The 13,633-nt window shown below is 41.7% G+C and overlaps 1 protein-coding gene across 1 annotated transcript in view; it reads left to right on the forward strand.

Moving 5' to 3' along the window:
• The first annotated feature begins 4,152 nt into the window (after positions 1-4,152).
• Wdr37 (WD repeat domain 37) overlaps positions 4,153-13,633 on the forward strand; it is a 60,604-nt gene continuing 51,123 nt past the window's right edge. The window contains 2 exon segments of the mRNA XM_028859399.1: positions 4,153-4,430; positions 12,730-12,907. Coding sequence (XP_028715232.1) covers positions 12,770-12,907 — 138 coding nt within the window. The 5' untranslated portion in view covers positions 4,153-4,430; positions 12,730-12,769.

The following is a 13,633-nucleotide window of genomic DNA, read 5'->3' on the forward strand; positions in this document are numbered from 1 at the left end:
TGGCTATCCTTGCTTTGTTAACCAAGTTGGCCTTGAACTCAGAGATTTACTTGCCTTTGCCTCCTAAGTGCTGAGATTAAAGGTATGTGCCACCATTGCCTGGTGAGACCATCTCAAACAAAAACAAAACCATAAACAAAATGAAAAGAGATCTTGCAGTTTGCACTGGGATAGTGAAAGATGCCTTCAGGAGATTTCAGTAATTGGATAACTCTACCCATCATGGACTCAGGTATAAAACTGTAAACCCATTTTGACTGTCCCCTGAGATCACTGCGAAGCTACAAGGAATAGGGCCACCTGAAGAAACACTTTTCTGAAGTCCAGTTACCCAGAAACTGAGGCCAATGCTCTATGACCCAAAGGGTCTGGATCTGGGCAGATGAACTCAGCATTGTCCATATGATGCTAGTTTTGCAGGCCCATAGAATGTAAGAGCAATGTGGTCATGGAGGATTCCACTAAGATTTCAAAGGAAGGTCTCAGAACACAGGCAGTGTTTATCTGAGAGGTAATAGAGGATGCTGGTAATAGAGGAATGTGAACCTCTTGCTGCAATGAAGACCCCAGAGTGCTAGAGATACTAGAAATGTGGAATATTTGCTAAAGAAAGCCACAGTGACAGGAACAAGCCCAAGAGAAGCATGTAGATTACAAAAGGCTGTCCAAGCCCTACTATGTAACCCAGATGGATATGAAGCTATAAGCTTTAATGCTTTCCTTGCTGAATTTTGGTCTTGCTTTGGTCCAGTCCAAATGCATGATTCTGAATGTATAACAAAAGTCTTCTTTATGTATATACAGGTCTGTGTATACAATTCAGAGTCATGCAGCTCTATCTACATGGTTAGTATACAAAGAGATGAGACTTGGGAATTATACTTTGGAATCCTTCTCCTATTCATTGTTGCTAGAGTTTTCCTGCCTTGGCCACAGTTAGGACAAATCTTTGTCACCCGCCAGTCCCACAGCTGCTCAGACCCAACCAAGTAAACACAGAGACTTATATTGCATACAAACTGTATGGCCATGGCAGGCTTCTTGCTAACTGTTCTTATATCTTAAATTAACCCATTTTTATAAATCTATACCTTGCCACATGGCTGGTGGCTTACTGGCGTCTTTACATGCTGCTTGTCCTGGCAGTGGCTGTAGTGTCTCTCCCCTTCCTTCTTCCTGTTTCCCCAATTCTCCTCTCTCCTTGTCCCGCCTATACTTCCTGTCTGGTCACTGGCCATCAGTGTTTTATTTATATAAAACGATATCCACAGCAATTCATCCCTGTGTAACAGCAATATTTATTTTGTGCTTTGAATGTTGAAAGATGTAACTTGTTTTTATATAGGTTCATAGCTAAGCTTGTTTTGGGTTTCAGAAGAAACTTGAAGTCTTTGAGGTGGCTGGAGAGATAGCTCAGCTCTTAACAGTGAGAACTGCTCTTGAGAACCTAAGTTTGATTCTTAGAACCTATGTCCAGATGCTTATAATGGCCTATTACTCCAGGAGGTCCACACTATCTTTGGGACTCCCCAGATACCTGTATTCATGTGTCCAGACTCACACATGCACATACACATCGGCATAATTAAAAAATAATAAATCTTGAATTTAAAGCATACTTTGGGATTGTTAGAGTTTGGGGACTCTTGGGAGTACACTAAACACACTTAGCATTATGAGATGACCATGAGTCTTTGGGGGTCAAGGACAGAATGTTCTAGTTTGGATATGAAATATTCTCTACAGGTTCCCATTTTGAGCGCATGTTCCCTAGATGGGGATGCTACTTTGGAAGAGTCAGGAAACTATAGGTGCGGCCTAAGGCTGGAGATGAACCTTTAGGAGTTTACTATTCCTGGCCTCTTCTCGCCTGTTCTCTGCTTCTTGTCTGACATTAGGTGAAGAATTCTTCTGCCAGATGTTCTGACCACCACGATATCCTGCACAAGTGACTATGGACTAATTCCCCTGAAACCACATACCTTAAGAAATCATCCCTTCCTTTTCTTATTGGGCATCTTGATCACAGCATAATAAAGCTAACCAAATATCACAATATTTGCATCTCAACACTGTAATTTGTGAAGACTGGGTTATTCAGGTGTTGCCATGAGGTTGGGGGTGTGCGACATCTCCACAATGACATCTTTGTGTATAATCTTGAGATGGTGAAATGTAGGATTCTGAATGCACAATAGTGCAGTTTACACTCATAGACTCCCTTATGCAGCTCAGGTTCATACAGCTATTTCTAAATGGCTAATATGCACAGAGAAGAGTTTCACTTCTGCTTCTTCTTCTGTAATTTTAGGCTGTTTTTTTCTTTAAACTTTTATTTTATGTGTATGAGTGTTTTGTCTATATGTACGTATGTACATCATTTGTGTGCCTCATACTCGAGGAGGCCAGAAGGCATTGGATACCCTGGAACTGGAATTATAGACAGTTGTGAGCCATCATGTGGGTGCTGGGAATTGAACCTGGGTCCTCTGAATGAGCATCCAACCAAACCAACTCCTATTTTCTGTTTTTTTATGGAACCCTAAATATATCAAAGATAAAATGTACTTCCATTAACAGTATCTTAAGTGCCATCCAAACATGGCTGCTTTGTTGCAAAAAAAGTCACCTAGTGGAATGTTACTTGGGTATGGGATTGTGGTTGACAGTGCTTTCTGCTGGCTACCACTAACAGCAGAATCTTATATATTCATTGTTACTAAATAAAATTTTACTTAAATATCACAGCCTTCATGATGAGATCTACATGAGCAAACTAGGGGTGGGAGGGTAATGGAGGGCAAGGGTCAGGGGAAAGAGAGCTTAGGGGAGAGGGAGGTCCCAGCTGGATCAGGAGCAGAATGGGAGAACGGAGAGGGAGATACCATGATGAATGAAGACCCCAGGGGAATAGAAAGAAGCAGATTGCTAGAGAGAGGTCCCCAGAAATCCACAAAGATACCTCCACTGTAGACTACTGGCAATGGTTGAGAGAGTGCCTGAGCTGACCTGCTCTGGTGATCGGATGGCCGAACACCCTGGCTATCATGATAGAACTTTCATCTAGTGTCTGATGGAAGCAGATGCAGAGATCCATGGCCAAGCCCCAGGTGGAGCTCTGGGAGTTCAATCAGCGAGAGAGAGGATTGTATGAATGAGAGATGTTGAGACAATGGTTGGAGGAAGCACAGGGACAACTAGCCAAACTAGTGGAAACACATGAACTGTGAACCAACAGCTGAGGAGCCCCCATGGTACTGGACCCAGCCCTCTGGATAAGTGAGACAATTGATTGGCTTGAACTGTTTGGGAGGCCCCCAGGCAGTGGAGCCAGGACCTGTCCTTGGTGCATGGGCTGGCTTTTTGGAGCCTGGGGCCTATGCTGGGACACTTTGCTTAGCTTTGGTGGAGGGAGGAGGGGACTGGACCTGCCTGACTGAGTCTGACAAGCTGGGCTGACTCCCCAGGGGAGACCTTGCCTTGGAGGAGGTGGGAGTCGGGGGTAGATTGGGGGGGGGGAGGGCTAGGGAATGGGAGGAGGGAGGACGGGGGAATCCGTGGCTGATATGTGAAATTAAGTTGATTATAAAATAAAAATACTATTAAAAAAATCATAGCCTCCAAGCTTGACAATAATTTCCCTGAGAAGTCAAATTTCTTTCTCAGTTCATTTTATAGAATTGTTTCTAGTGGTAAGCTTTGGTTATTATACTGAATACACAAACACTCTCCCATTTTCTTGTACAGAATGCTTTGGTTATTTGAGTCTCCAAATATAATAAATTTGTTTCGTCTCCAGCAAACATTGTTATTACTGCTTCTTGAATCCTAGCCTTTAGTTTTATTTTATAGGAAGAGGAAGATTTGTTGACCCATGTAGAAGGAAAATGCCTTCATGCTTTTACCTGAGGTGAGTTTTAAGCACCCTGTTAAAGTTGCCCACAAAGACAAGGAGGCTGTTTATGTAATGGTTCCAGTCTGTTATGTAGGTCTTCCCAACCTAGATTAAAGAAAAAAAAAAAAAAAAAAAAAAAAAAAAAAAAAAGGCAGCTCAAGTCCCACCTTTTGCAGTGAACAGCTGATTCTGTTTTCTCTTCTTAGCCAATGGTGATCAGATATTTCAGAAGGAAACTGGGTGAGTCATCTTCTGCAGATAAGCTGAAATATTAATAGTTCTATCTCCATCAGGCTCTCCTGCAGCCAGATAGCAGGACTCCCACAGAGCCCTGCCGGAGAAGTGGTTCCCAGCAAGTCAGCTTGTAAAGCGGGTTGGATTTGAGAGATTCTGAAACCAGTTAAAGTTGGAGTACACTTGACCTTGCATTTTAATAGATTATTTTCCTTTCTAGTTCTTGGGCTTGCGCAAGTTTTAGGACAGATGGACTTAAAACCTGCCTGACCGTGGACCCCTCACCGGAACACCTGCAGTGGTGAGTACCCACGGCCCCGGAGGCTGCGCGTGCTTTTCCCATGTCACCGACGCTCCGGGGTTACGGGGAGCCATTCCTGCAAGGATCGTTTGTACTGTGTTTGTAGGGTGTAGGATTTGGGGTCTAGCAGTGCCGGTGACTGGGGAAGTTCCTGACAGGGGAAGTGCTGGGTCGGCTTACGCCACCAGAGGGCGTCATGTTCGTTCTCCTGCAGTCACTCGCTGGGTCTTGGCTCGGCCTACTTAGGCCACAGTGGAGGCCGCCAGGAACCCATGCAAAAGCCGCAAGCCGAAACAGGAGACTAGCCGCGCGCCACAGGCCCGTGGGACAGTACGAAGGAAACCGGGAAAGGACTTCCGCAGCCGTTGGGCGTGGGGCGGGGCTTCCGGTCTGTGGGTTGTGGAGTGTATCTGGGGGCGGGACTTCCGCGCTTACCGGAAGTGCGGGCGCGCCAGTTCGGGTCGCCCGGTCGTGTCAGTACGGGAATAGGCCGGTTTTTTACGCTGCTCTGGGTCGGTCCTGGGAGCTGCTTGGGGACCAACGAGTTGAGTGCAGCACCGGCTGGCTCCAGGAGGAGGCGAGTGCTGCTGCTGTGACAGGTGACGCCATCTTCCCAGCTGTCTGGCTTGGCGTCCTTCCCCGGTGCCCGGAGGAGGTGAGGTGTCGGGGTGGCGGTGGGGACGAGCTGGTCAAGGCTTCGAGGTGGATGAGGGATGCGGTCCTAACCCTGCGCGCTCCCTCTGGCTTCTCTGTGTCTCCAAGTGGTGTCTGCCTGGTTGCCTGTGCCCTGGGGGAAAGCCCTTGGAAGATGGTGACCTTCGATCCCGCAAATCCGGGGGGTATGGCCTCTGGGAAGGAGGAAGGGTGGGGGGCGGAGAGTGAGGGGTGAGCAGATGCTGAAGTGGTAAACCCCCGCCACGCCTTTGTTTCCCTTTCTGAAGACTTCTCCTTTTCTTTCCCCTGTACACTTCCACCTCCGAAGATAGACATTAGTTTTAAGACATCTTAACAGGCCCATTTTACCAAAAAGTTGCATAGATAGGCGATCCCAATTTATGAGCCGACATAACCGAACGATCGATCAGGTTCTTAGAGGTTTATCATCCAACTTGAACTCTATGACGTTCCTTGTGCTTGAAGACTAGGTCCGTTAGCTCTACTCCACTGTCTTGCACGAATGTAGATTGCTGGGTAGTTTCTTTGAAGTTCAGATGGGTTTTCTTTAAATTGATTATTCTGGCCTACAAATTTGCCTTCAAAGCATAACTGAAACTGTTTACCTCTAAATAAGTAACACAGCTTAAGATAATATGCCTCCACGACACTTTTCCCTTTTCTAAGAAATATTCAGTTATGCTACCTTCCTTGCTGTTTGGTTACTTTGCTGATCAAATTCGAGCGTTTGTAAATTCCTTTTGACATCTAGTCCCCATACTTGAGCATAGTATATAAATATAATCTAATCTAAGTGGAATAGAGGCCTTCTATTAATGTTGTCCAGTAGGGCAGTGGCCAGGGGCCACGTATAGTAACACCATGACCTTAGTGTTTATGTCACCCACATTTTTGCTCTTGGAAGGTTGTGTATTTCAAGACTTCTTGCAAAAAGTTCTGGATACAAGACCTTACTAAGTATGTTTCCTTCCTGTTCTCTTACCCAGTGTTGATACTTCTTTTTGTATAGGTATGTTGTTGGTCTTTTAACTTACTTTGCCCTTGACTTTAGTTAAATCCTTGGGATTGGGTATTTCCCTCAGCAATTTATTCTTATTCTTCCTAAGAGTTTGTCAGTTATCCTGTCCAGATATCTCTGAGGAAAAAAAATTATTTCTATTAAATTTCATTCTAGATTTGAATTTCTTTTTTCGGTTATGAAGATTAAAAAAAAATCTGGGTGGTAGCTTATTTAATTAATGATGCCTGTCAGCCAAGTGTCATCCTTAGAATCAATAAGTATGCATCCTGTGCTTTTATCTCACCAGTGACAGAACATTATAAGCAACTTAATGCTGGTGACAAATTTCCAAGGTTGCTTGTAGAGACCATTCTCTCCTCTGATACCAGTTAGATATATTAGTGTTTCAGCGCTCTAAGAGTTAATCTTAAAGTATTATTACAATAAAATATTAATAATATTAATTTATTGAACTTCTGGAACTTCAGTGACATTTTATACTACCACCTGCAAATTGTATAACAATTCTTTTCATATAATTATCACTTTTGAAATAAACCAACTATTTATTTTGGAATAAGGCAAGTATCTTTTTTCTTGGAAGAAAAATAAAGTCCTTCTTGCAAGGTGTGAAATGGAGAGTAATGTTTTATATTATTTAAAGTAAAAGTATAAATTAAGAGTTTGGCCGGGCGGTGGTGGCGCATGCCTTTAATCCCAGCACTCGGGAGGCAGAGCCAGGTGGATCTCTGTGAGTTCGAGGCCAGCCTGGGCTACAAAGTGAGTCCCAGGAAAGGCGCAAAGCTACACAGAGAAACCCTGTCTTGAAAAACCAAAAAAAAAAAAAAAAAAAAAAAAGAGTTTGTTATACTGCTTTTAAAACTACTTTAGCAAGCTCCTGGTTTGGTTCTATGTACTTAATAAAAATCTGATGATGTAGGTCGTAACAATTTAATATTGAACATACATACTAAAAAGAACCTTTTGAAAAGAGAGAAAGAGCTAAGTGTCTATTGATGTTGTTTAATGTTATACCATTTACCAAGGTTGTGAATTCGTACATTATCAGTGTGTGTAGAGATTTTATTCATTTGTTAAATATGCGGCACTAAAATTGGACATGTATAGTTCTGTCTTGCTTACAAATAGCAAGAGAAGAGAATATGCCTGTGACAGCATGTAATAAAGATGAAATGTATTTGATGGACCATAAATCAGTTAAGAGTGCAGGAGGAAACTATATTGTAGCTTTCCATTTAATGTGCTGATTTGTCCTGTTGAGTGTGAGTGTTTTGAAAGAAAATAATTACATTTTGGAGCTTCAAATTTCTTTCTTTAAAAAAAATGTATATAGGTGAAGTAGTACATAGTAAAAGTAACTTTTTAAAATAATTTTTTTTTAAATTTTGGTGTGGTGCTGGTGATGAAACCCATGGTATCAACCATGCTTAGCAATCTCCTTTCCATTGAAGTACATCCTGTCCCGGACCCTTTTTTTCTCCCTTTTGAGACAGTCCTTCTCTATGTAGCTCTGGCTGTCCTGGGACACTATATGTAGATCAGAATGGCCTTGAACTCAGATCCACCTGTTTCTACCCAACCCCTTCTTCCCAGAAGTGCTGGGATTAAAGGCATGCCCCTACGCATCTTATCTTATTTTCAGAGTGAAACAGTTTTCTTTCTCTTTTCAGTTGTCTGATTAATATACTGTTTAGTTTGTAAAATATTGTTGGACTACTTACTGAATTTGAAAATTCTACCTCACAGTGATTTTGTGTGAGGATCAGTGCCTCTGTATTTATCGATCCATTTAAGTTTCATAAGAAACCCTTTGTGGTAGTTTTTCAACCTCAGATCTGCCCACCATTGACTTTCTCCCATTTACTTGCTATTCTTTCTGTTTTCACTTGTCTAGCTTGGGTTCTGCATATACCATTTCAATGTTTCTTTTATGAGTGCTGCAGCCTCATTGTCCTTCTTGCCAGGATACCAAACCCCAAACCTCTGAATTTTTTTAGTAACTCAAACATTTAATTAATTGTATCTGCATGAGTGCATGGCATGTGAATGCAGTGGCCACAGAAGCCAAAAGAGGGAATCAGATCCTCTAGACTCTAGAAGTCTAGAGCTGGAGTAGTCTGACTGTTCCTGCACTGAACTTGGGTCCTCTGGAAGAGTAGCAAGGGCCCTTAACCTCTGAATCATCTTTTTAGTTTTTTGAGACAGGATTTCATGTAGCCCAGGGTGGCCTTGAACTCATTATTCAGCCAAGACCAGCTTTGAACTTTGGTCCCCTTGCCTCTACCTCTGCAGTTACTTTCTTGTTAATCCCAGCCCATAGTTTGGAATGAAGAGAGTGCCTGTAGCCTTCGGTTCCTTCCATGTATAGATGTGGTATGAATGAAAAGACATGATAATAGGACCCACATTAGTTTCTTGTCATTGAGGCCAAATTTCTAGCACAAAGCGGTTTAAGCAGGGAAGTGCGTATTTTGGTTTACAGTTGAGAGGAATACAGCCCATCGAGGCATGTTGTCTGGAGTGCTTCGGTCCATGGCACCTGTCAGGCAGCACAGAAAAAGCTGGTGCTCTGCTAGCTTTCTCTCCCCCTTGCGTTCAGTCCCGGACCCCAGCCCTGAGGTGGCGGTGTACAGAGCTAAGATATGTGTCCTCCTCTCTACTCTCTCATATACTCAAATGTGTCTCTCCTTAATGTCTTGAGTATTTCTTATCCAGTTAAGTCACCAGGCACAGGGCTATGGATTGGTGGGGGAAAGGTAAAGGATATACTATAGAGGCAAAAATAAACATGAAGGAAGGTGTCATGAGACTCACAACAGACTACAGCTTCTGAGGGGCTGGTAGTACTCGTGGTGTAGGAGCTACAGCTACGAGACCGAGTTTAAAGATGTGGTTGTGTAGACATGTCCGGTGGATCCAGAGCTGGTTTTGGCCTCCACAGTACCATTTTGTTTAACCTGGGGGCTAGGTTTAGTAAGTACAGTCTGCTTCTCAGACTGTGAACCTTATATCAGTGGCTGTTAGAGGAAAGACACTAGGAAATGCCATCTGGAAAAAAGTACCTGGCAAATTATTGGATTCTAGCAGTGACTCATTTGACCAAGAGAACTAAAACCATTGCTGTGATACCTGGAATGACAGCTAACAACATACCCCAGTTACAGAAAATATGAGGCGGAAATTGGAAATAAGCTGTACATACTGTGTCAAAAAGCTGCATACAGAATGCTAAAATGAGACTACTCTATTGTGTCCTGTAATTGGATAGGTGAAGAATAAGGTTCTCGGATATACAAGTGTGAGTTTGCAAATTCTGACTGTGGACTTAGCTACTGCAGCAGCAGCTAAAGTGAGTCAACCAGTTTTCTTGAAAAATAAGTGAAGAACTTTAATTGGATATTTGACTACATGGTGGAAACTGCAACTTCATTTCTGTTCTGTCAGTTATTTCTAAATTTCACAAATGGGAGTTATAGGTGCAAATTCTAAATCCAGGATTCTTATAGAAGCAAAGGTTGGTTGACACCTTGTTGTTCTAGCAGAGAGAGACTAAATATTGTCATTGGTTTACCAAATTCAGGATGTCACATGCCTATGTGTTTGCTAATAATATTCTAACATTATGGAGGCCCCTGGAATGATAAAAGGATCTTTCCTACTTTCCCACCACTGATAAGGCTAGAACTCCAGAAATAAAAAACACTGCTTTTGGGGAAATTATTTTTAAAATGAAGTACAGTTAGGAACACTAGACATTATACATAAAACAGAATAAGACTGAAAGATGGAAAAAGGTAAATAGACTGGTTAGGTCTTTTGGGATCTGAAAAGTTACATAGAATTTAGTTCACTTTTTCCATTATATATTCCTAACTTGATGCTGTAGAAGTCTGCAACCAAGAAACAGCAAAGGGCTCAAGTGAAAAACAGAACAGAAAAAGAAAGAAAGAAACTAGAGCTCTGTCTATGACAAATGGTAATGAGATGTCTTTCTCTGTAGACTTGGCATCAGAGAAGGCTGAGTGAAGAGCTGGGGTATGCTTGTGTGGTTACTTTTTTCCTACTTAGTTAGGGGGCATCAGAGAAGACCTAACAGAGATTCAAGAAGAGGCAGACTGGAAGGATGGCTCAGCAGTTAAGAGCTCATGTTGCTCTTCCAGAGGACTATGGTTTGATTTCTATCAGCCACATTGTGGCTCACAACCACCTGTAACTCCAGTTCCAGGGCATTTGATGCCCTCTTATGGCCTCTGTGGGCACCAGGTATGCATGTGGCACACAGACATACATGCAGGCAAAACACCCATAAGCATGAAATCAAAATGCTACCCTCTGTAGTGGCAGGAAACTGGGGAATAGTAATGAACACCCCTGATTTTTCAGCCATGATCTGAGTGGGGCTCAAGAGGAGGCTGAACTATTGGGTGCTACCCCTCAGCAGTAACTTGGAATCTTCCTTATGTGATGGCATGTGAGTAGGGAGCCTTAACTGAATCTCTGCCTTCCTTATTCACCTGGCAGTAGCTAAGCAGTACTGTTTGCCAGAGCAGTTTTAGGAAAGGCATGCTATAACAAATCCCAAGACTGATAGTATCATGTCCAAAAGGTCAAGGTTTCAATTAAAAATCAGTTGGCATATGAAGAACTAGGAAAATCTCAACTCAGTGAGAGAGGAGGAAGGGGGGGGGTGGAGAGAGAGAGATTAAAAACAGTCAGTGCTGGCACAGATATGACACTGATATTAGAATTATTTGACAAAGTTTTTAAATTCATTATCATAAAACTGTTTTAAGATACAGAAATCATGCAACTACAGGCATCTTGATTTTTGACAAGTGTCGAAAACATACTTGTGCTGAGAAAACTGTATCCACATGTAGAAGATTGAAATTAAAACCATTTACTCTATACAAAATTGAATCAAAATGGATCATAGATCTTCATGGAAAATGGGAAATTTGAAACTGCCAGAGGGAAATATTTCAAGATACAGGCATAGTCAAGAGCTTTCTGATCAGGACTTCAGTGACTTAGGAAACAATTAATATCAAGAATTGATGGATAGGGTTGCAGTAATTAAAAAAGCTGTTTCCAGCAAAAGAAACAGCAGAGTGAAGAGATACTCTCTAGAACAGGAGGATTTTTCTTCTTCTTCTTCTTCTTCTTCTTCTTCTTCTTCTTCTTCTTCTTCTTCTTCTTCTTCTCTCCTTCTCCTTCTTCTTCTTCTTTTTGGCTACCTAGTCATCTAACAAAGGATTAATATTTAGAATATAGAGAATTTTAAAAAATACCAAAAAAGGCCGGGCGTTGGTGGCGCACGCCTTTAATCCCAGCACTCGGGAGGCAGAGCCAGGCGGATCTCTGTGAGTTCGAGGCCAGCCTGGGCTACCAAGTGAGCTCCAGGAAAGGCGCAAAGCTACACAGAGAAACCCTGTCTCGAAAAACCAAAAAAAAAAAAAAAAAAAAAAAAAAAAAAAAAAAAAAAAAAAATACCAAAAAAAAAAAACCCAAATAATCCAGTCAATAAGTAGGGAAATAAATTGAACAAATACTTTTCAAATGAAGAAATATAAATGGCTAATGTTCAGCATCTTTATCCATCAGAGAACTGCAAATCCAAATTGAATTGAGATTTTTGTCTCACACAGTCAGAATGCCTATTGTCTTAGTTGGCTTTCTGTTGCTGTGATAAACATCATGATCCAAAGCAACTCAGGGAAAAAAGGGTATATTTGATTTTACAGCCTCTAGTCTGTTCCAAAGCAGGAACTCAAGGTAAGAACCTGGAGGCCGGAGCTGAAGCAGAGATCATGGAGGAGTGCAGTTTACTAACTTACTTCCCATGGATTGGTTAGCCTGCTTTCTTATACAACCCAGGTGGTACCTCTCACAGTGGGCTGGGCCCTCCTACATCAGTCATTAATCAAGACAATACCCCCATAGACTTGCCTATAGGCCAATCTATGCAGGCATTTTCTCAGTTAGGGGTCCTTCTTCCCAGATATGTCTAGATTTGTGTCAAGTTGTGTCAACCAGTAGTATACCTATCATCAAGAGAAAACAAAACAAGACAAACAAAAACCCAAATGTTGTTGAGGATATAGGGAAAGGGGGAATTCTGTACACTGTTGGTGGAAATATAAACAAGTTCATTCACTATCTAAATCAGTGGGGAGCTTCCTTAAAACACTACAAACATAAGTATTGTATGGTCCAGCTATATGGCTTTTGGATGTATATTACGGATTTGGGCCACAGCATCCTGTTTTGTGTTGTGTCTCTGTGTGTTTTAAATGTGGATTTAAGGGATTAAGTTGTCAGGCTTACACAGTTAGTGATTTTACCTGCCAAGCCATTTTCCTGCCCCCAGTGTAAAATTCTAAGCATGTTAGGTAATTGACAAGAAAGTAGAGACAAAAAGAGAATAGAAGGAAAATAAGTTTCTGTGGATGTTAGTATTGATCTGTATTTGAAAATAATCAGTATAATTAAACACTGTTAAGGCAACAAAGAAAGTCTATGCCCTCATATTTACCTTGTCTGCTGGTTGTTTCAACTTGCTGTATCAGAAATGAAGTACATGTTTTCCCTGCTGTTCTTTAGCTTATTGCAGGAGTGACCAGGATACTACCTTCTAGAAGTAATGCCCACAGAAAGCGGAAGTTGTTCGACTGCTCGCCAAGCAAAACAAAAGCGCAAATCTCATAGCCTTTCTATAAGAAGAACTAACAGCTCAGAACAAGAGAGGACTGGACTACCAAGAGAGATGTTAGAAGGACAAGTAAGTCAGCATTGGTCAGTGCCCATTTTAAAGATGGTTGTCATGCTTGTAATATAATTGAAATAGTTAATGCATGTGGGTTTCTAAAGCAGAAGAAAGGCTTACACTACCAAACCTTTAAAAGAACACAGTAAATTCAGCAGCCTACACAGAGATAGAATTAGATTTCTTTGTTTTTTTAATTATTATTATTATTATTATTATATTTTGGTTTTTCCTTTTTTTTTTTTTTCTTTCTTTTTTTGGTTTTTTTTTTTTTCGAGACAGGGTTTCTCTGTGTAGTTTTGCGCCTTTCCTGGAGCTCACTTGGTAGCCCAGGCTGGCCTCGAACTCACAGAGATCCGCCTGGCTCTGCCTCCCGAGTGCTGGGACTAAAGGCGTGCGCCACCAACGCCCGGCGTATATTTTGGTTTTTGAGACAAAGTCTCTGTGTAGTCCTTGCCATCCTGGAACTCATTATGTAGACCATGCTGGTCTTGAACTCATGGAGATCCACATGCCTCTTCCTCCCTAGCGCTGGAATTAAAGGCATGTGCCACCACGCCTAGCTAATGTTAATAATATATTTATAATAGTAACAAAGAGATACAGGTATGACAATATGAACTCATTTTATTTTTTGTACAGGTTAGTTGTCTCTAAGAGGTTTAGTCCTAGATTTCTGAGACAGGATTTTTGTTTCTAATAGTCTCAAGAAAAGGGGAGAATTAAAATTTTGATGCCTTT

Source organism: Peromyscus leucopus, chromosome 5 (assembly GCF_004664715.2).
Source record: "Peromyscus leucopus breed LL Stock chromosome 5, UCI_PerLeu_2.1, whole genome shotgun sequence".
NCBI classification, from domain to species: Eukaryota; Metazoa; Chordata; class Mammalia; order Rodentia; family Cricetidae; genus Peromyscus; species Peromyscus leucopus.